We start from the raw sequence: 21,656 nt of genomic DNA, 5'->3' as shown, positions 1-21,656 counted from the left end.
ATTATGATATTGAGATGCAGCATGTCCTACTGGAACAGAATGAAACTGGGAGCGAGGAACTCCTGAACTCTAATCCCAGCTCTAACACTGATTCCAAGTGATTCTTTGGGCAAGCTACCTGTGCTTATCTTCTCTGGGTCTCAATTTCCCCTTCTGGAAAATGGAGAAAATAATACTTACTTTGCTGCTTCACAGAGATATTCTGAAGTTTAATTACAGGTTTCAGAGTAACAGCCGTGTTAGTCTGTATTCGCAAAAAGAAAAGGAGTAGTTGTGGCACCTTAGAGACTAACCAATTTATTAGAGCATAAGCTTTCGTGAGCTACAGCTCACTTCATGATGAAGTGAGCTGTAGCTCACGAAAGCTTATGCTCTAATAAATTGGTTAGTCTCTAAGGTGCCACAAGTACTCCTTTTCTTGAAGTTTAATTAGTTAACATTTGTACAATGTTTCAAAATTATAAACTGCTACAGATATGCTAAGTATTACAACTGTGTGTAATTTCAGGTTGGGAAATAGCAAAGGAATTTGTTCTGTGTTTGGCAACTAGACAATCATACTCTGATCCTTATATCCACCCCCAGACATGTCTCGCTTTGGGGTGAGTAATTACTGTGTTTGGTTGCAATGCAAATTTGGAAACCTCTTCCCTTTACAAGCAGGGAAAGATGTGGATTGATTTTTGCCCTGCTTGAGTGCAGAGATCCTCAGACAATTGGCAGATCTGCTTCTGAACCTTCCAGACAGTAGCATTTTACTCTTACCTATTTTGATTGCATTGTCAGAAAATGGAAAGCAAGGAGTTTCTGTAGGAGTATCTGGGGATATAGTGAGCAGAATCAAGACTAGCTCAGTAAAGTCAATAAAGTAGCATCTGGTTACACCGGGTCTGAACTGGTTTATTGTGTATTAAGTTCAACATATTCTCTGCAGTCATGGATTCTGACAGTAGATCAATTGTTTGCCAGTTGTAGTCATTTATCTTCATCTTAAGTAAAGTTCCAATTCTTAATCATGTATTACATTCTGAAGCAGTAGAGTTATATTTTCAGTTACTGTGTTAGAAATACGGCTAATAACTGCTATCTATTATTTACAAATTTAATTATGCAACATGCTTATTTGTAAGTTACTGAACAAGGGAAATGTATATCAGATACAACATCTAGTTTTTAATGAGCTTGTGATTTTAAGTTTTTATCCAATTTCCAGCTAGGTTTACTGAGACACAAGACAGTAATTTTTCCTCATGTTCACATAGTGAGTCAATAGCCCAACCCACATGATTTCTCTACTAAACAAACATACCATATTAATTTACCTCTTGTTTTTCTTGATTCTGATCCACGTGTAGTAAAGATGGTATTTTAGATACTTCAGATTTCTTTGACTCCCTCTTCAGCACTTTTACCTGTTTAACTTTTACAAATAGATACCTTATTATTTCTGCATATTGTAGTTTTTTCCTTTCTACATGCTCCTTCAGTTTCATCTTCTATGTTTAAATGGTTATTTTTGAAATAGTGTTGAACAAGAAAACCAGGGTCATACTGAAAATTGAGTATGGAGATTACAGAAGAAGACAACCAGTTATTGTATGCTGGAGCACTGAATATGAGATACAGTTCCCATTTAAATTCAGACTCTGATCATTTTAATTAGAAGAACCAAATTACGGATATGCTACTAAGGGTGTCCATTTGGCTACACAGCTGCTGTTACTTGAACTAGTCTCTAGATGTCATTGTTTCCCATAGCGACACAAGGTAGGTGAGGTAATATCTTTTCTTGGACCAGCTTCTGTTGGTGAGAAAGACAAGCTTTTGAGCTTACACAGAGCTCTTGTCCTAAAGAAGAGCTCTATGTAAGCTCGAAAGCATGTCTCTGTTACCAACAGAAGTTGGTCTAATAAAAGATATTACCTCACTGAGCTTGTCTCGCTAATAACCTGGGACCAGCACACCTACAACATAACTGCACACAACAATGGAAGATATCTTTGATTCCCTAGAAATCCTGATTGAAGCTCATTTGTCTAGCAGTTCACATTCGTGGAAATACAAATAAAATAAAACAAGCTGACAAAAAATTCCAAACTCTATTTTTAAGATTTGTTTAATATGTTAAAAATAAAGGACCTCTTTAAAAGATGGCGCTAACTTCAATTTGCAAATGAGGACGCTTGTCCAGTCCAAAGACTCAGATGAGTGCACAGCAGTGATTTTGTCCAATCTGATGCATTTTTTTTCTCAGCACCTTCCACCAAAAATCACATACTGGTATCTAAGTCTTGGTTAGATTAACCCTTCTTTTCAACTGGCACTTGATGCAGATTTGCAAACAGCAAAAGGCAATTACAATGTCATACCTTCCATTCCTTTCAGCTCCTTTTGTTGTGCTGTTACTGGAAGTTCTGGAAAATGGATGTCTTTCTTTTCAGATTTTGAAATACTGCGTTTCTTTCGGTTCATATTGGCCATTTGATCAATCTGAGCAGCTCGTTCATACAGTGTGACTTTTTCTGTTTGAGTCTAAACAGAAAATCACAATATATTTAAAACTGTATGTGACATGGGTATGGCTGTTACCTATATCTTTCTTGGCATGTTTCAAAAGGTTGCCACCAACTAAACAAAGTAAAATATATTAAAAGTTCAAACTTCAATAATGTTCCAGAAGCCAAGGTCTTCATATGCTAGAGGAAGCTAACTATGTATCACTACCAGTTATGAATCACCATTATGGGATAGGAGAACATTTAGAATTTTTATCTTTCAAAAAAGGTCTATCATAATGTAGCTCTGGGTCCCCTGCAGGTGGTGGTATTCAGGGACATAGGCACTTACATCAGCGTGTATTGTTTGCCACCTTACCAATTTAAAAATGAAGAAGCATACAATTACTTTGTCATACCTCCTTGCATGTGGGAATGGTCAGTTGACCTGAGACACACCAAAATAAAAACGTGTGTTATTCTTTGGCCCCACCAGCGTTTTCACAATAAAAGATAGGAAGTGAGCTCTGAAGGGAAATGAGTATATTTGTTAATGCCAAAAAGTGGGGTTCTTGGGATGAAGGTATGATTGGTAACTGGTCAAGGATTATCATGGAGAAAACCTAACAGTGACACTAGTGCGAGAGATGTTCGTGAAAGTGTAAAACTCTCAAGACTATAGGGCAAAATCCTGGATCCACTGACATCAATGGTGAAACACTCATTAATGGGTCCAGGATTTCATCCAGAGTCTGAATTTCTTTTACTCTAGTTTCTGGAGCTGCTCCTCCATTCCCACTCCCCTCCACCACCCCCTCCCCTTCCACCAGCTGGGAGTCTCCAGAAACAACTAGGCCTGTCCTTAAATAAGAGTTTCACAACATGGAAGTCTTATGTGTCAACAGGAAAAGTACAAACAGATAAGACAGTAGCATGAAATACAGAATACTATGGAAGAGAGAAGAAAGGGTTTAATTTTAAATGACCAGTTTTATAAACATACTTGAGCCAGAGTCCCATCATCCTGTCTGTTGTTTGGACCTATTTGTCCCACTGACTGCCAAGGGCTTCTCCTTTTCTTTGCTTTTTCAGGTAGCCTATGACAAAGAAATACAACTATAATATGCAACATTGATTATCAGTTAAGTGCTATATGTGCTCGTTATGTAAACAAACATGCACATTCACAAATGTATTCTAAACTAGCTTTGTTGGTGCGGGTGGTGTCTGGCATCTGAGAACAGACATATCTCAACACAGCTTTGGAGACTGCCATTTAATAGTAATACTTAGTATTTAAACACTACATTTCATGTTTTAATTATTTTAACAACATTAACTAATTAATTTTTACAACATTCTTATAATAGTGATAGGAAATATTATCCCAAGTGTACAGAAGGGAAACAGACAAAAGAAAAGCTAAGATTACTGATCTAAGGTTATAGAGGGAGTCACTGTCAGGGCAAGGATTTATATGCAGGAGTTCCTGCCTTGAGACTTTCCCATGCATCTATCTCCATCTCCCATAATATTCACAGATGCCCACCACCACGCTGCAGCCACTTTTACAGTGCTCACCCTCCAGCCAGAGGACCACTTGCCAACTTGTCAAAAGCTGAAAGGCTACATCTTATTTGGAAAAAAAAAAGAAGCAGATTACAGGAACCCTCTTCTTCTGAAAGAACAGTTGCTCTCATTTTAATAGTGGTGTGGCCTGTAGAAATGATTGATCTCAGTTTGTCCTATCTTTGATCCAAAAGACCTGACCTGGCTCAATCCAGGACAGGACAAGTCATCTCTGTGGGCTCCATCTGTGTACTTAAGATGAAGCAGTGATGTGGGCTGCACTGTGAAATGTCACAGCCACAGCTGGCCTTTAGCTAGCCCTAGTCATACAGCATATTAACCAAATGAAAGAATCGTTCATTTAACCAAACCATCACTAGATACGTAAATGTGGGTAAAAGTGAATTCATTTCAAAAGATATTTCTATTAATTAAAGAGTGACTGTCTATTCAAACACTACCTCATTATGTAAGCAATAGGCTCTAACCTTGTATTTGAGTGTGGGAAGGGTGAATTGAAATTTGCAGTAGTAAGGTTCCCACAATTTGGATTGATGGGTGGCATTGTTGTACCAACTGCTATTAGTGGAGGATCTTCCTTCACACCGCTGGGATCGTTGCTAGCTGCTGCAGTGGTGGTTATCTCAGTGATTGTAGGTTTACTCTCTTGAGGAAAACTGGGAGGATTCTGTGAGGAAGGAGCCCACTGATTAACTGCATCTTCTTGTTCAATCTTTTTTATTTCTGGAATCTCTGGTTTCCCTCCTTTCACTTTTGTACCTTTTACTTTTAAGTCCTTTGATTTTTTGTCCTTTTCAATATCCTGGAAGAGATACTATATCAAAATATACATACACTCTGAAACATAATATGTCACTTAATTTAGTCTGCTAGGTCCTGGTCATGCGAGGTGTTGAGTGTCTTTCAATTCCCATTGAGTTCATTGAGAGTGGAGAGTGCTTATTGCTCTGTAGGACTGGACCCTACCATTGTTTATGCTTTGGGAGTCCAAATGCTCTTTTCAGACCATCAAAGATTTTTAGAACTTGTAAATTCAGTTGTTCAAATTCAAGCATCAAATGATGACATCAAATGTACCAAGGTGGCAAGATCATTTTAAAATAAATAATAATACATTATTATATTGCTGTCCCAGTAGAGGGAAACATAAATTGTATTTCTAACACAAAGTTTGTTTCAGGCAGACTCCTTTGCCATTTAATAACTTGAAAACTTTTAAAAATGGAAGTGTTAATGAAAGGACTATTTAACCTGGCAGCCACATGTCAGAATAAAACTCTAGCTACAGCTTAAAATTAACAACAACAACAAAGAAGTTTCAAGTCAGTAGTTTAATGTGGGATTTTATTTTCTTTTTCCCAGCCCTATCTGCTCAGGGGCTGAGGTTACTCTGTTGATGGTGACTGGCCAGAGCAGATAGGGTACCAACAACTATACTGGGACACTGCAACAACAGGTAAGTGACATTTCCCCCATCTCTTAAATGAAGGTCTAGCAAGCTACTAGGACTCTGTTTTTCCCCATATTTTCCTTGGTTTGACTCTTGCTGTATGTCTTATAGGAGGACTACAGTCCTAGGGTTAATTGGAGGGTGGTGGGACAAACGAACCAAGCATATGTAGAAAACTGAGCTGCTGACAGGCCAAACAACCACTTCTATACATAGTGGCGGGGAGAGAGCCTTTATCCCTGAAATGTTCTGGGTCTACTGCCAGAAGCCAGCTCCTTCCTCGGCCTCCCTTCCCTGGATCAGCAGTAGACTGCTCCACTCACCTGCTAATCTCCTGTTCCCCAAATTTGTCTCTTGCCGGTGGTAGATCAGTTGGTGAGGGAAGTATGCGGGAAACAGAGGAAAGAACAGAGCAGGAACTACTCAGGAGAAAGAGAGAGCGTGAGTGTGTATGTGTGTGTAAGCAGAAGCACCCGTCTGTCCTGTCAGAGGCTTCCTTCCCGCTGAGGACGCACTTATATTCTTGGCTTCCCACCCACAAACTGAGCCCTAGCACTGTGGTCTTCCTCTCTGTCTACCCTCGCTAGACCTAGAGAAGGGAAGGAGAGGGGAAAATATCACTTACCTGCTGCAGTATCCTAACATAATAGCCAACTAGCTTCTGGTCAGAATGTCATCAGCAGAATAACCTTAATATATGCCTTCATCAAGGAAATAGGATGTGGCCTAAGAAAAACAAAATGTGAATTAAATTTAGACTGCTGATTTGAATATATTTTTCTAACACTCTAAATGGAGTCCGGAATTAAAGGACCTATGCATACCTGCAAAGTGTAGCTAGGGGAATAAAAGGCTATAACCATGCTTTAAAGGGACATGCAGTCAACCTAGAAATTACACTTCAAGTAACAACCAAGATTATTTACTGTAACTAAAAGCAATTCGAGAAAAAATAATAATCTATTTTTTGTTTATTTTTATTATGACAGTACTTAGTGAACAGTCAATTCCACTTTTTATAACCAGTCAATCTCTTATTTAGTTCGTGTCATCATTCACACGGCAACAGAGAATAGAAAAAACATTTTTACAAATAGGGAAGTGTGATTACAAAACTACAAAATTTGCCAGTAGATCTAGACTTAGTACTTAAAAGTACTTTTAATTCATGTTTTGAAATTGACTGGATTTTAGACTGATTATGTCCCTTTAATATAGTATTATTTGTTTCTGGAATACTGTGATTCTCCTACCTTTTCATCATGGGGACCACTTCATAACAAAAATAGCCTCTCATGGATCATCTCTCCTCTCAGCCCCTCACTGCTTGGTTCTCAAATTGTTCCAATACCAGTGTTGCTATTTGTATCTTATTGGTGTTTCTGAACAACACTAATATTATGGATTCCTCAACTAATAAAGTGGTCTCAAACTTTCCTTTAAAGGCAGGGTATGTGTTTTCATCTGTCTTTGGAAAGTGCCTAGCACATTTTTGGTGCTACCACAATATGAATAATAATTTGCAAATCACCAAGAAATGTTCCTTGCTCCCTAGTTTGAGGACCGCTTTACAACTGGAAGAATCCTTGGTACTGTTGTCCCAAAACATCTGTAAGATATAAATGGCAATAGAAAGTGTTATATATACAGGTAGCTAGCAGATAGATTAGAAAGGTATCTAAATGAAGTCACATAGGATTCTTGCTTCTTTCATCATCTTTTCATCAGATTTACTCTAACTACAGACATCTAGACTCCAGTTCAGCAAAGTATTTAAGCATGTGCTTAAGTTTATCCCTAAAGTTAAGCATGTGCTTAAGTGCTTTGCTGAATCAGGATTCAAAATATATCAATATATCAAAATATAAGACAATGGATTAACAATTTTGTTTCATTTTGATAATATTTGTCTCTCTGAATGTAACAGACCAAATTCATTCCTACTCTAACTACACTGACTTCAGAAACACAGTCCAATCTATTACAGTAGAACCTTTAGAGTTACAAAGACCAGAGTTACAAACTGACCAATCACCCACACACCTCGTTTAGAACCAGAAGCACACAATCAGGCAGCAGCAGAGACAAAAAAAAAAAAAAGAAGCAAATACAGTGCTGTACTGTGTTAAACGTAAACTACTAAAAAAAAAAAAGGGGGAAAGCAGCATTTTTCTTTTACATAGTAAAGTTTCAAAGCTGTATTAAGTCAACATTAAGTGGTTGAAATAACAACCGTAACATTTTGTTCAGACAAACATTTCAGAGTTACGAACAGCCTCCATTCCCGAGGTGTTTGTAACTCTGAGGTTCTACTGTACCTCTATATTGTAGTTATACAGTTTAAGATGATAATTTAATGCAACAATAAATATTTTAAGGAAATTAATTCTCACCTTCCCAACCACTGGACCATTCTGAGAAGCAATAATATGAATAGTTCTCTTTTCATCTTTTATTAGTTCAATCTCTTTATTATTCTCTCTGAGTTTTGAAAGAGAATTTAACTTTGCTTCTTGTAATAATTTAGCCTTCAGTTCTGGTAAGAATCTGATAAAGTGAAATATTCTTTTTATTTTCATACATACAGTTTTTCCCTTAACATTTTATGGCCAATACTTAACCTAACCCATTAATTAACAAATTTACCTGCCAAATATCTCATGAACAGATTTATGCATGATGCAACTATGTTTGGCAAAACTATGAAGCATGTCAATAAAGGACATATCTTTTACAAATTTGATTTTGGCTCTTTAGACAAAGGTTTTTAAAAATGTTTGCTAATAAGTACATTATGTTCCTTAGAAAGTCTTTTTCAAAAGGCAAAATTTATTCACGTTTAGAAGGTTCAATTTTAGTGTTGACAAATTATATACTAGTCTATTTATTGTTGTTCTAAAATTCAAGGAAACTTCTTGGCATCAAACATTAACAAAATCCCTTTTAGGTCTGACTGATTCAACATATGTCTCGCCAGTTTTGCAACATTTTTGATAGACGCTTTAATTCTTTTTTGCTAAATATTTGACACCAACATAATTAATCCTGAAAAAGGAAAGTTCACACACTAATTCACACACTATTGTTTTGCATCATGTATAATTTACATTCACTGTACTAATTAGTAGTTAGTTATAATTCCAAACTGAAAAGTATAGTGTTATTCCAAACCATTAATTCAATTTCATGTTTTGTTTTGTTTTTTTCTGGCCACTAGAAATCAGTTTTGAGAAAGGTGGCTGACACTAGTCCTCCTCAAAACTACAACACAGAGAAACTAAAACATTTAAATCATTGTACACAACTGCTCTTAAGAACCAAACATTTAGGGCTGGTCTACACTAGAAACTTACATGTATATAGGTACATCCCTCAAGGGTGTGAAAAATCCAGACCCCTGAGAGACATAGTTATACCAACCTAACCCATAGTGTAGACAGTGCCAGGTTAATGGAAGAATTCTTCTGTCGATCTAACTACTGTTTCTCGGGGAGGTGGATAAGGTACAGTGATGAGAGAAGCCCTCCCTTCAGCAAAGGTAGTGTCTACTCAGGCTTTGTCTACTCTAAAAAATTAAGTCGGCTTCACTACGTCACTCAAGGGTGTGAAAAATATGTCCCTGAGTGACATAGTTAAGGTGACCTAATCCCCAGTGTAGACAGCTGTAGTGTCTTAAGTGTAGACATACCCAGTGAAGCGCTACAGCAGTGCAGCTGCAACGGCACAGTTGTGCTGCTGTAGTGTGTCAGGTGTAGACATTCTGCCTGCTTCATTGAGGGTGTGTGTATTGGGAAAAATCTGTACATTTTTGCAATGTAAAAAAAAAACCCCATGTATATGCATGCAAAACAGGTAATATCACAAATTAATGGGCACTTGTGTGTGCAATTAGAGATTTTGGGCAAACCCCTGGGTTTCTGAGGTTGCAAAGTGGCACACCTATTATGCCCCTCCCCTCATAGAAACGGTGACCTTTAAGCTATGAACTTCTTTGTGCATTTTCTATTGTTCTCTATATTACTGATTCAACACTAAGGCTACATCTACACTTGGAGATAGGGGTGTGATCCCCCACTTGTGTACACATACTCGCACTAGCTCTCATTGAGCTAGCATGCTAAAAACAGAAGTGTAGCTGCAGTAAGACGGGCAGTGGCAAGCAGCAGCATGGGCTAGCCACCTCGAGTACAAATCCACTCAGAACTTGTGGGTACACACTCGGCGTGGCTAGCCCAGGCCAACACTTGCCACTGCCCATGCTACCATGCTTACACTACTATTTTTACCATATTAGCTCAATGAGAGCTAGTGAGAGAATGTGTATGCAAACTGGGAATTGCACCCCAGCTCATAACCTCAGAAACCTATGTATGTGCCCAAAAGCTCAGGCCTATAGTGTAGGCGTTGCCTTACTGAAGACAATGGAAGAAATCGGATCAACTTCAGTGGGCATCAGGCCAGGTCCTATAGGTATAGCTGGCTAACTATCTAAATGCAGGCCAGGGTGATGTAATATAAAGGAGTGTGGTATAACGTAAAGTTTTAGGAATGGCTGTGTTACTGATGAGTGATGAAACTAAGAGTGAATTATATAGGCTATCCCAGAAGAATGTTGATAAAACCATTATTCTGCCCACATCATCATGTCCTCTATATGTATCAGAGAAAATGTATTTTCCAAAGTGCTTTGGAGAGTTTTTAAAATGCTACTGGAAATATTTTTGGTATTCATCCACCTGTGAATCCAGATGCCTTAGTTACCATGAGTTCAACATACAAGGGCGAAAGAGAGCCCAAAAAATCTAAATGTGGTCTAAAACAGCTTTTCTGTAGATGAAAATATGACAGTTTTAAGGTCTAATATCTTGCAATCAGCTAGGGCTAAAAGTAAGAGTCTCAACAGAAAGATGGTAATTTCCCTTTCCCAGGGTATAATGATTTTGTTTCTAGCCCTAACAAATTATAAGATATCTAATTGTGACCATTTAAATGCGAACACTGTTAAGTACAGCCAATCACTTTTTTCACTCCTGCTTAGTTTTAAAAAAAACCCTAGAAAATTAAATGCAACACTTATTTAAGTAATTTTAGCACAATTAAATTCAATAAATATAAGGAAATGCAAAATTTAAGATTTCAGCAGCAATGTTAAGTCAATTTTGTTACACATACATTGTATTACATACAAAAAACTTCATATGAACATTTTTAAGATTGCAAAGTCAAGCTCTAAAAGGTTAGGAAATGCCAGAATTAAGGCAACCTTAATTCGGACCTATTGTGCATATGTTTTACAATACAGTCTTTAATAACATGATCACATACTATCTTTTCCACAAGTTTCTCATCCTAGTCCTACTCTCCCCTTCTGGGATTGCTTTCTGAGTTCCAAACTCCCCTTACCACTCCTAGTTCTCCCTATCTGCACATCCAATCCTAATCTCCTTGCCCAGCCTCTCACTCCCCACTATTCCAGCTTTCAGTCCCAGACTCTCTGCCCCAGCTCCAGCCTTTCCTCTCTCCCAGTCCCAGCATTCCCTTCCCCACAATTACCAGTCCCAGTTTGCGTGACCAGCCCAGGACTGGTGCAATCACTAGGTGAACTAGGCAGTTGCCTAAAGCGCCAAGTGGTTGGGGGCGGTGGTGGAGCGGAGGTGAGCTGGGGCGGGGAGGGCCGCCTGCAGCAAGTAAGGCGCGCAGGGGAACCGCTCCCCTCTGAGCTCCCCTCTGCTCCACCTCCTCCACTGAGCACCACCCTGCTCTGCTTCTCTTCCTCCCAGGCTTGTGCACCAAACAGCTGATTGGCGCTGCAAGCCTGGGAGGCGGGAGAAGCAGCGGGGTGCTTGGGGAGGAGACGAAGCAGAGGTTAGCAGAGGTGAGCTGGGGCAGGGAGCTGCTGCACGCGGCTCCCTGGGCCGAGGGGAGGGAGGGGGTGGTGGGGAGCTGCCGCAGGTGGGGCTCCTCAGGCTGAAGGGGGGGAGTGATGGAGGGGAGCTGCCGCGGGGAAAGGGTGCCTCAGGGCGGGGAGCTGCCCCAGGGTTCCTGGGGGGGGGAGGGGCAGGTGCAAGGTGGAAGTTTCGCCTAAGGTGCGAAACATCCTTGCACCAGCTGTGGACCAGCCAGTCCCAGTTTCTCTCCCTCCTCCTCCAGTCCCAGTCTCAACAGACTCATTGCCCCTTTTTACTCTTTTCCCACCCTGTGGTCCAGCTTCTGTCTGTCCCCACTGCATTTGATTCAGATGGCTTCCTCCTCCATGCTGCCTGGGTGCCAGCAAGGAGACCAGGGGTCACTGAAGGCAAGGAAGAGACAGGTTCCCTGCTCTCAGTATCAGTGCCTGGCCCAACCTCAGCCCAGAGCAGATGGGAGTCATTACAGGGAAAGCCCAGTTTTGCCCCTGAGCTTTGGGCAGGAGGGAACATGCTCTAGGAACTCTGAGTAGATGAAGTATGCTCAGTGAGGATGGAATTTTTGGAGATTTTAGCTACTAAAATCAAAGAAGTCTCAAGCACACACAAACTGCGATTTTGCAAAGGCTTATAACTTGCTCAGACTTGGATGGATTTTCACTGTGATAGCAAAAAGCATATCCCTGAGACAAATTTCAAGTTCCTGCTCTCAAAGCATGGGTGTGACAGTGCTGTTCAAAGAAAAAAGTTGCCAGAATTTTTTGACACAGGCAAAACAACATATTTTCCTTTGCTTCAGTCTCAGAAGCAACGGAACCATTTTTGCTGAAATTTTTGAGAAAAATTCAGCCAGTGGTAGACACCTGGCATATAAAATTGCAGCCCAAGCAGTTAAAGTTTGGCAACATCATAAGCAACTGAAAACCGGGTCTTATAATGAGAAGTGTTGGGCAACCTTAATAATAGACAGCTCAACCACCCCTGTGTATAATTATACAGTACTGTTTCTCTAGTTAGATGTGCAGCTTCATACATTACTATTTCTGTTCTTGACAGTATTTTCTGATTTTCTGTAATTATATCAGTGCTTTGCATAACAGGATTTCTTCCATTTAATTTGCTATTTTTACTTTTATAAAATATACCAGCTGTACAAATAAGCAAATAAAAATTACAAAGAAGTAAAATGTCCCTTGTTTTATGTAATATAAAGACTCAGGAATATTCAATTATACCTCATACAGGGGTTAAAATTCATTTTCTGTGACCTATACAGAATTAACAGAGATTCCTTTATGACAGACAAAGGGCTGGATCTTCCAGCTGGTGTAAGTCACCATAGCACCATTAAAGCCAACACAATCGTGATGACATACAACATCTGAGGATCCGGCCCAGTGAGGTAGGGACGTGATCGGAATTTGTGAAATCACCCCTGTATTATGGCCTCCTTTTGGGAGGCCATAATAGCTAAGATTTCTCAGTTTATCTTGTAGAACAGTTTTCCTAAAAACCTCATGTTCAATTTTGGGGACACTGCCATTCTTATTCCCATCTCTGGTTTACTGTTGGCAGGTATAATTACAGCTGTTCTATCTTCAACTACCCTAGACCCACCAACTGGACAGAGTGGGCACAAGTACTTAATGAAGCACAACTTTCATCATGATCTATTACCTACAGGGATGTTGAATTCTTTTAGATCTTAGGGATAAAACAGACAGTAATTGAATGTTCCTATAGCTTCACAAAAATACACTTGTTCTAAATTATTACCCTTGTATATTTGTATACCATGTACTTCCCTATTTACTGTAGCTCTTACAAAAATCATATACAATTATAAAAATCTGAAACTAGGGCTTTTTATGTTTTAATGGCCAACAAAATACTTACTTTTCAATAAATCCATCTCTAGTAAAATAGTCATGCTGCAGCAGATCTGTAGATGAGATCCTATTAGTGGGATCCATTTGTAAACAAGCCTGTAAAATATTAGAGGTTATTTTAGAAGGAATTTTTAAATCACATACCGCATAATGTAAGCAATGTTGTTTATTACTGCCTGTGATAATAGTGTAACACCAGCTTACAAATAACTGCATTTCAGAGGCTACTAATATATTTGTACTCGCACAACCTGAGATTTGTATCCATACAGATTCTATAGTATAGTCCTCTGCAGTTAGAAATTATATCTCATTAGAGTCTAAAGCATCGTACAGGCATAACACTACTCACTGCCTCTATGCTCTAATCTGTTCTACCTGTACAGTTGAAAGCCCTGTATAACTTTATTCCATTGATTTTTTTTTTGTCATTGCACCATGTTTCAGTAATGCCTATTATGTCTAGGTCCTCTTCTATTGCTACACAATCTAGTTTAATTATTTTCACTGTAAAGCTTTTTATGTTGGTACAGATATTTTTAGGAACAGATCTGTAGCTGTAACCAAACTCTGCTCAGTGTCAGATGGTTGGAAGATGGCTCTAAGCCATCATTATGCCCTCCTGATCCTTGGGCTAGCCAACGGCCCAAGGGCTACTCTAAGTTATACTGGCTGGAATGGTCCCCTATGGACTGCTCTAATGGCTGAGGATTTCCCCAGCATATTCCTCCTGCCCCCAATAGAGGGCTGGAGAAGAGAGTGACATAGAGCAGGTTCTGGCAACTTTACGCCACCCAGGGATTCTCTCCCACCGGGTGGCTCCTCTGCTTTCTCTTTAGGTCAGCTTTCACGCTTTGCACTATCAAAGAAGACTAACTGGCCAAATATCTGGCCCCTCCATTTTTATTTTTAGTTGTGTGCCTATGTTCATTTAACTCCTTACTCTGACACCTTGTTGCTATTCTGGAATTTACCTAACTAGTCTCAACATGACCTTCTTCTACTTTGTCTATAATTTATGTCCTATCCTTTACGGGATGCAGAGTTATGTTTGTATGACTTACATCCATGTCTTCCAGATGTCTTTGTCCAATCAGAGTGCTCCTCAGCATCTGTTAGTTTTCTCCCAGGTCCTCATTTAAATAATATACCAAAAGTGTGGTAGCTTCCTTTGCCAGCACTTTGGTTATGGTGAAGCCCATCATTTCTATATAAGTTCCTCCTTCCTCAGAGGTCCTAGGTGCCCAGTAAATGTAAATCCCTCTCCTTTACACCTTATTTTCATCTATGCACTAAGAGTCTGAAGCTTCTTCTGTCTCGCTGCCCAAGCATGGAGTGGGAAGCATTTCAGAAAAAGCTACCATAAGGCCATCAATCTAGATCTTTCCCCTAGTAATCTAAATGTCTCTACCATGACCACAATCCTCACCACTTACTAGATGTTGTCTCTAGATGTCTTGGGAGATTTAACACCTTTGCACCCAGTAGAGAAGTCACCAAACAGTTCACATGGTTGCCAGAGATCCTGCTGTGAATATTTCTATTACCACAGCCTTTCTATGTCTCACATCTGTAACTCCATTTTCTGGAGTGACCAACTTAGAAAATGGGTCCTAACTAATGGAAAATGTCCTGCATCCCTGACTAACTAGATGATCAGGATGAGTAGTTCTGAGATGGGTCTGTTCAACAATATTCCTATATACTGCCTCTGTAAAGACACACAGAGAGCTAAAAGAAATCCACTAAAAATTCACATGTTTGCTCTCTCAAGTTTTGTGGATTAAAATGTAAAAAAAAAAAAAAGCTTTGATGAGCCGAAGTGATGCAATATATAAACTATACTCCCTCCCCTGAGGCTTGTGTTCAATGCTGCCTTTGATTACAAATGAAATGAGCTTGGTGGTCATAACCTATACCCTTCTCAAAATATATCAGTATCACAAAACCACCACAATTAGCACTACTGGCAATTTCTTCTCACAATAGATTTCCTACTGGAATTGTGAGGGATGTGTACAATGCAACAGAGCTAGGCAGAGAAGAATGGAATACTCCTGCAACACTATACCCGCTTTAGTCTGTGTAATCATTCATTTTGTGAGTGCTATAATTGATCCACTTAAAGAAAACTTGGCTTATGGTCCTTTCACTGAATGAATGAGATTCTTCATTTTCTTGAAACCAGCAGTATTTTCTAATGCCAAAGAAAGAACTGCTGTATTCCAACAAAATGCATTCATTTTTTCCCCACTATTACTCTCTGTAATTGTACAGTAGCAAATACAGTAATTAAACAGTACATATATGTATAGCATTGGGTAGAGTTTTCAAAAATCACCTAAGTGACTTAGGAGCATAAATCCATTGACTTTCAATGCCAGCTGTAAACAGACCAACATGGATGGATTGGGTCATTAAGGGTTTGCTGGAGGAAACTTTGGCTTGTACATGTTTGACGTGGTCTAATTAAAATATAACTATGCAAATCACTATTGTTACCACTGTTATATAATTGCAACAAATCTTATACAAAATATAACTCATGGCCAGAAAGGGTTAAACAGCTTGCAGACTAACTAACCCAAAGCTGACCTTTAAAGACATGTTAGAAATGGTAATTAGAGCCATTCTATGGCTAGGCAGGCTAAAACTTTGAAATGCAAACCTATATTGTTAGAAGTTACAAGTGACACCAACTGTGTGTACCTTAGATGCTACCCATGTAAACAGACAGTTCCTGTCTGTCACTATAGCTACAAATTCAAAGATCAAAAGGGAATATTAACATTTAGATTAATCTTGGGTGAAGTAACGTCATTGTCTATATATCTCTTTGAAGTTTGTGATAGACTACCTAATGAATAAAAATAACGAGGAGTCCTTGTGGCACCTTAGAGACTAACAAATTTTTTTTGGCATAAGCTTTCATGGGTTAGAACCCACTTCATCAGATGCATGGAGTGAATATACAGGAGCAGATATAAATACATGAAAGGATGGGAGTTGCTTTACCAAGTGTGAGGTCAGTCTAACTTTCTTTGTTGGGCCTGTCTTGTAGTAGGTGACTTCTCGGTACCCTTCTGGCTCTGTCAATCTAATCTTCCGGAAAACACCATCCTAACCACTATGGATGTAGAAGCCCTCTACACCAACATTCCACACAAAGATGGACTTCGTACAAGCCATCAGGAATAGCATCCCCGATACCATCACGGTAAACCTGGTGGCTGAACTTTGTGACTTTGTCCTCACCCACAACTATTTCACATTTGGGGACAATTTATACCTTCAAGTCAGCGGGACTTCTATGGGTACCTGCATAGCCCCTCAGTATGCCAACATTTTTATGGCTGACTTAGAACAACGCTTCCTCAGCTCTTGTCCTCTTACACCCCTACTCTACTTGCGCTACATTGATGACATCTTCATCATCTGGCCCCTTGGGAAGGAGGCCCTTAAGGAATTCCACCAAGATTTCAACGATTTCCACCCTACCATCAACCTCAGCCTGGACCAGTCCACACAAGAGATCCACTTCCTAGACACTACAGTGCTAATAAGCGATGGTCACATAAACACCATCCTATACCGGAAACCTACTGACCACTATACTTACCTACATGCCTCCAGCTTTCATCCAGACCACACCACATGATCCATTGTCTACAGCCAAGTTCTACGATACAACCGCATTTGCTCCGATCCCTCAGACAGAGACAAACACCTACAGAATCTCTATCAAGCATTTTTAAAACTGCAATACCCACCTGGTGAAGTGAAGAAACAGATTGACAGAGCCAGACGGGTACCGAGAAGTCACCTACTACAAGACATGCCCAACAAAGAAAGTAACAGAATGCCACTAGCCGTCACCGACAGCCCCCAACTAAAACCTCTCCAGAGCATCATCAAGGATCTACAACCTATCCTGAAGGACGATCCCTCACTGTCACAGACCTTGGGAGACAGACCAGTCCTCACTTACAGACAGCCCCCCAATCTGAACCAAATACTCACAAGCAACTACACACCACACAACAAAAACACCAACCCAGGAACCAAATCCTGCTACAAACCCCAGTGCCAACTCTGTCCACATATCTATTCAAGGGACACCATCATAGGACCTAACCACATCAGCCACACCATCAAGGGCTCATTCACTTGTACATCTACCAACGTGATATATGCCATCATGTGCCAGCAATGCCCTTCTGCCATGTACATTGGCCAAACTGGACAGTCTCTACGCGGAAGAATAAATGGACACAAATCTGACATCAGGAATCATAAGATTCAAAAACCAGTAGGAGAACACTTCAATCTCTCTGTTCACTCAATAACAGACCTAAAAGTGGCAATTCTTCAACAAAAAAACTTCAAAACCAGACTCCAACGTGAAGCTGCAGAACTGGAATTAATTTGCAAACTGGATACCATCAGATTAGGCCTGAATAGAGACTGGGAGTGGTTGGGTCATTACAAAACCTAAACTTAATTAATTTCTCCCTACTGTTACTCACACCTTCTTGTCAACTGTCTGTAATGGGCCACTCTCTTACCACTTCAAAAACTATTTTTCCTCCCTTGGTATCCTGCTGTTAATTGATTTATCTCTTTAGACTGACCTCACACTTGCTAAAGCAACCTCCATCCTTTCAGGTATTTATACCTGCTCCTGTATTTTCATTCCATGCATCTGATGAAGTGGGTTCCAACCTACAAAAGCTTATGCCCAAATGAATTTGTTAGTCTCTAAGGTGCCACAAAGACGCCTCATTATTTTTGCTGATACAGACTAACAAGGCTACCACTCTGAAACCTGTCACTAATGAATAAATTGTTGTATGTTAATGTGTGTAACTAATTACTGGTGGTGTTTAGAAAGCAGAAGGTTACATCAAAAGCCTATTGTTTACCCAGGACTGTATGGTCAAGTGGAGGCTAGAAAACTATATAAAAGTCCGTTGGGTCCTGATCCTGTTTATCTCAGATCTGCTTGAGGTTTCATGCAGGGGATGCCTAAGCCACGAGGATTGAGATCCCAGTTCTGACAGGACCGCCCTGAAATATAAACATGGGACTATAACCTATGAAATATTTCTGAAAGAATTTTTTGCAACTACAAAGCTCACCATCTCTGCTATGTATCTGAACCTCAAGAACTGAACTCACATCTTTATGAATACTGATCTTTTAACCATACTCTCTCTTTTCTTTTTTAGTAAATTTTAGATTAATTAATAAGAATTGGATATAAGCGTGTATTTGGGTAAGATGTGGAATATTCAGTAACCCGATGAAGTGGGCTGTAGCCCATGAAAGCTTATGCTCAAATAAATTTGTTAGTCTCTAAGATGCCACAAGCACTCCTGTTCTTTTTGTGGATACAGACTAACACGGCTGCTACTCTGAAACCTGGGAGGTAATGTGTCCAATCCTTTGGGATTGGCAGAACCTTTTCTTTTATATGACGAAATAAGATTTTAGAAATCTTCGTCCTATTTGACTTGGGTGTCTGGATGGAGGCCTGAGGCTCGGTTACTTCACGGGAACTGCGTTGTTTGGACTTCTGAGTAACCAGTAAGGTATAACAAGCAATTTAGTGTTGGCTTGGTAAATCTAAGTATTGAATTATCCACCAGCTTTGGGGTTTGTCTGCCCCATTCTTTGCAGTTCACCCTAATTAGGTAACTTCAGCTGGCCCCCGCTGAGACCCTGGTCACAACATGATATTATACATTAGGCACAGCTACAAATAATAATCATCAGCAAGCGTGATACTCAGACCTCTTCTAACATACATGAACAATATCTGCCAGTAATGCACAGAGCTTGGGATACTTTTTCCTTGCATTTTTAGGGTGCTGGACTTCCGGAAGGACCACCCCTGAAAAAACTGGACTCCTTATAAAAATACTCTGAAGATGAGGTGTCAAATTCCCTGAAAGAAAATATAGTTTTCAAAATTCACTGTGAGCAGCCAATAAATAAGTGTATTTTAAATACACATAATTAAGTATATATACAGTACTCTTATTCTACTGTTCATGAGGATAGCTAAGATTAATTAAAAATCTCTCAGCAGAAATGTCTTTAGGCTTCAAAGTAAAGCTGAAAACTATTCAGCAACAATGTTAGATTGCTATATTTCCCTCTTTACTTCCCCTCCCAAAGAGGAAAGTTACATAAAAAGCAGATCCCTCCGGTAAAGACTTGTTCTGCACTATAGATTATATTTGCAGTTTGATGCACAAAGTAGTTTATACTTGTATAACCGTGCAGATGATGAGGCTTTACCCCCATCTTTGCATCTTTCATGTTATCACCACAAACTATTACAGCAGCATGAATAAGGATATTGACAATGAAATGACCTTCACTCATCTTTACAATTAGAATTCTCCTTCCTACAGTTTCATATTGTTAGGAGGATAAAATAAACAGGACTTACATTGCTGCAAGTCTGAAGCTCAGTGCAAAAGAAAAAAAGACTACATTCAACAGTAATTATGAATGGTTTGCTTTCCAACTGGGTGGGTGTATCTAGTGGGGTCCTGCAGGGGTCAGTCCTGGGTCCAGTACTATTCAGTATTTTCATTAATGACTTGGATAAATTGGGAGGGGTTGCAAGCACTTTGGAGGACAGGATTAGAATTCAAAACAACCTTGAAAAATTAGAGAATTGGTCTGAATTCAACAAGAAGAAATTCAATAAAGATAAGTGCAAAGTATTTCATTTAAGTAGGAAAAATCAAATACAAAACTACAAAATGGGAAAAAACTGGCTAGGTGGTAGTACTGCCAAAAAGGATCTGGGAGTTACAGTGGATCACAATTTCAATATGAATCACGAGTGTGATGTAGTTGCTAAAAAGACTAATATAATTCCAAGGTGGTAACTGTCCTGTTCTACTGGTGAGGCCTCAGCTGGAGTACAGAGTCCATTTCTGGGTACCACACTTTAAGAAAGTCCAGAAGAGAGCAAAAAAAAAAAAAAGATAAAACGTTTAGAAAACCTGACTTGTGAGGATGGGTTTTAAAAAAGTGGGCATGTTTAATCTTGAGAAAAGAATACTGAGGAGGGACCTGAAAACAGTCTTCAAATATATTAAAGGCTGTTATAAAGAAGACAGGAATCAATCGTAATCCATGTCCACTGAAAGTAAGACAAGAAGTAATGTGCTTAATCTGCAGCAAGGGAGATTTGAGTTAGATATTAGGGAAAACTTTCTAATTATAAGGGTAGTTAAGCTCCGGAATAGGATTCCAAGGGAGGCTGTGGAATCCCCATCATTGGAGCTTTTAAGAACAGGCTGTAAAAACACCTGTCAGGGATGGTCAAGGAGGTTTACTTGTTCCTGTCTCAGTGCAGGGGGGTGGAGTTGATGACTTCTCAAGGTCCCTTCCACTCTACATTTCTATGATTATATAGCGCAACAATCAAATTGATTATAACATGTCAGTGTTTTTCTTAAATATTGTCTGCATTACACATCAGCAGTACTTACCTACTTTTGTCACAATTTTATGGAGTAGGTCTAGGTCAGAGCTACTGGGTAGATAAGGATTTCCAGTGGCCATCTCAATGATCATACAACCTAAAGCCCAGATGTCCACAGGTCTAAGATCAGGAAATGAACAAAGTGCTCAACAATACAGAGACTGATACTAAGATAAAACATATTTAAAGAGAGCTGATATTTTAAAAAGAAAAATTTTAAAAGAATTAAAATATCTCTAAAATAACAGAATATTTGACAATATAAAAGGATAACACAGAATTAATCACACTTTAAAATATCTTCACAATTACGAAATAATATTGCAGCACTTAGCTGTGAAATTCCTTTAGTTTGTGTAACTGTATATGAAGATCTATAATTAATATAGCTACAAAACAACTACAGTATCTACTAAGACAATCCTTAAACTCGCGTAGTAGCATTAGCATGTATTATGAGTGAATCTGGCATATTATTCTCCAAAAGTCATACTTAACAAGAACTTTAATTAGCATGCTCATATGAAACTGCCAAATATTTTTATTTCTTGTTTCATGACATTTCTCTTAATCCTCTTTTTGAGACTCAGACAATAGCTCTAATCTGATTAAAGATTATGATGTTTTTGGTGTTATAACACTTAAAGGATTACCATCTGTCTAGGAACTATATAACAAATATTGAAAATCTGTATGGTTTATAAAATTAGAGTATTCTATTTAATGGTAGACTATGTGCCACTGAAGTCAGTAAAAGCTTTGCCATTGACTTCAATCGGTTCAAGATCAAGCCTAAAATGCATATATGTGACCCGATAT

General features: G+C 39.1%; 1 protein-coding gene across 8 annotated transcripts in view; it reads right to left on the bottom strand.

Moving 5' to 3' along the window:
• The window catches only part of CDKL3 (cyclin dependent kinase like 3), a 40,182-nt gene that overhangs the window by 4,439 nt on the left and 14,087 nt on the right, over positions 1–21,656 (bottom strand). For 4 of the 8 annotated variants that reach the window (XM_073355558.1, XM_073355557.1, XM_073355556.1 and 1 more), the window contains exons 5-13: positions 20,845–20,957; positions 19,138–19,277; positions 13,338–13,426; positions 7,929–8,082; positions 7,067–7,144; positions 4,553–4,887; positions 3,499–3,592; positions 2,370–2,532; positions 1,323–1,420 (exon numbers count right to left, since the gene is read on the bottom strand). In XM_073355558.1, coding sequence (XP_073211659.1) covers positions 1,323–1,420; positions 2,370–2,532; positions 3,499–3,592; positions 4,553–4,887; positions 7,067–7,144; positions 7,929–8,082; positions 13,338–13,426; positions 19,138–19,277; positions 20,845–20,957 — 1,264 coding nt within the window. Of the gene's footprint in view, positions 1–402; positions 1,421–2,369; positions 2,533–3,498; positions 3,593–4,552; positions 4,888–6,224; positions 6,262–7,066; positions 7,145–7,928; positions 8,083–13,337; positions 13,427–19,137; positions 19,278–20,844; positions 20,958–21,656 lie in introns of those variants that run through there. The other 4 variants (XR_012160216.1, XM_078853994.1, XM_073355562.1 and 1 more) reach the window with 4 other exon arrangements.

The sequence above is a fragment of the Lepidochelys kempii genome, chromosome 8 (genome assembly GCF_965140285.1).
Source record: "Lepidochelys kempii isolate rLepKem1 chromosome 8, rLepKem1.hap1, whole genome shotgun sequence".
Classification (NCBI taxonomy): Eukaryota; Metazoa; Chordata; order Testudines; family Cheloniidae; genus Lepidochelys; species Lepidochelys kempii.
The sequence above is the reverse complement of the archived record's forward strand: the minus strand, read 5'-3'. Positions and strand labels throughout refer to the sequence as shown.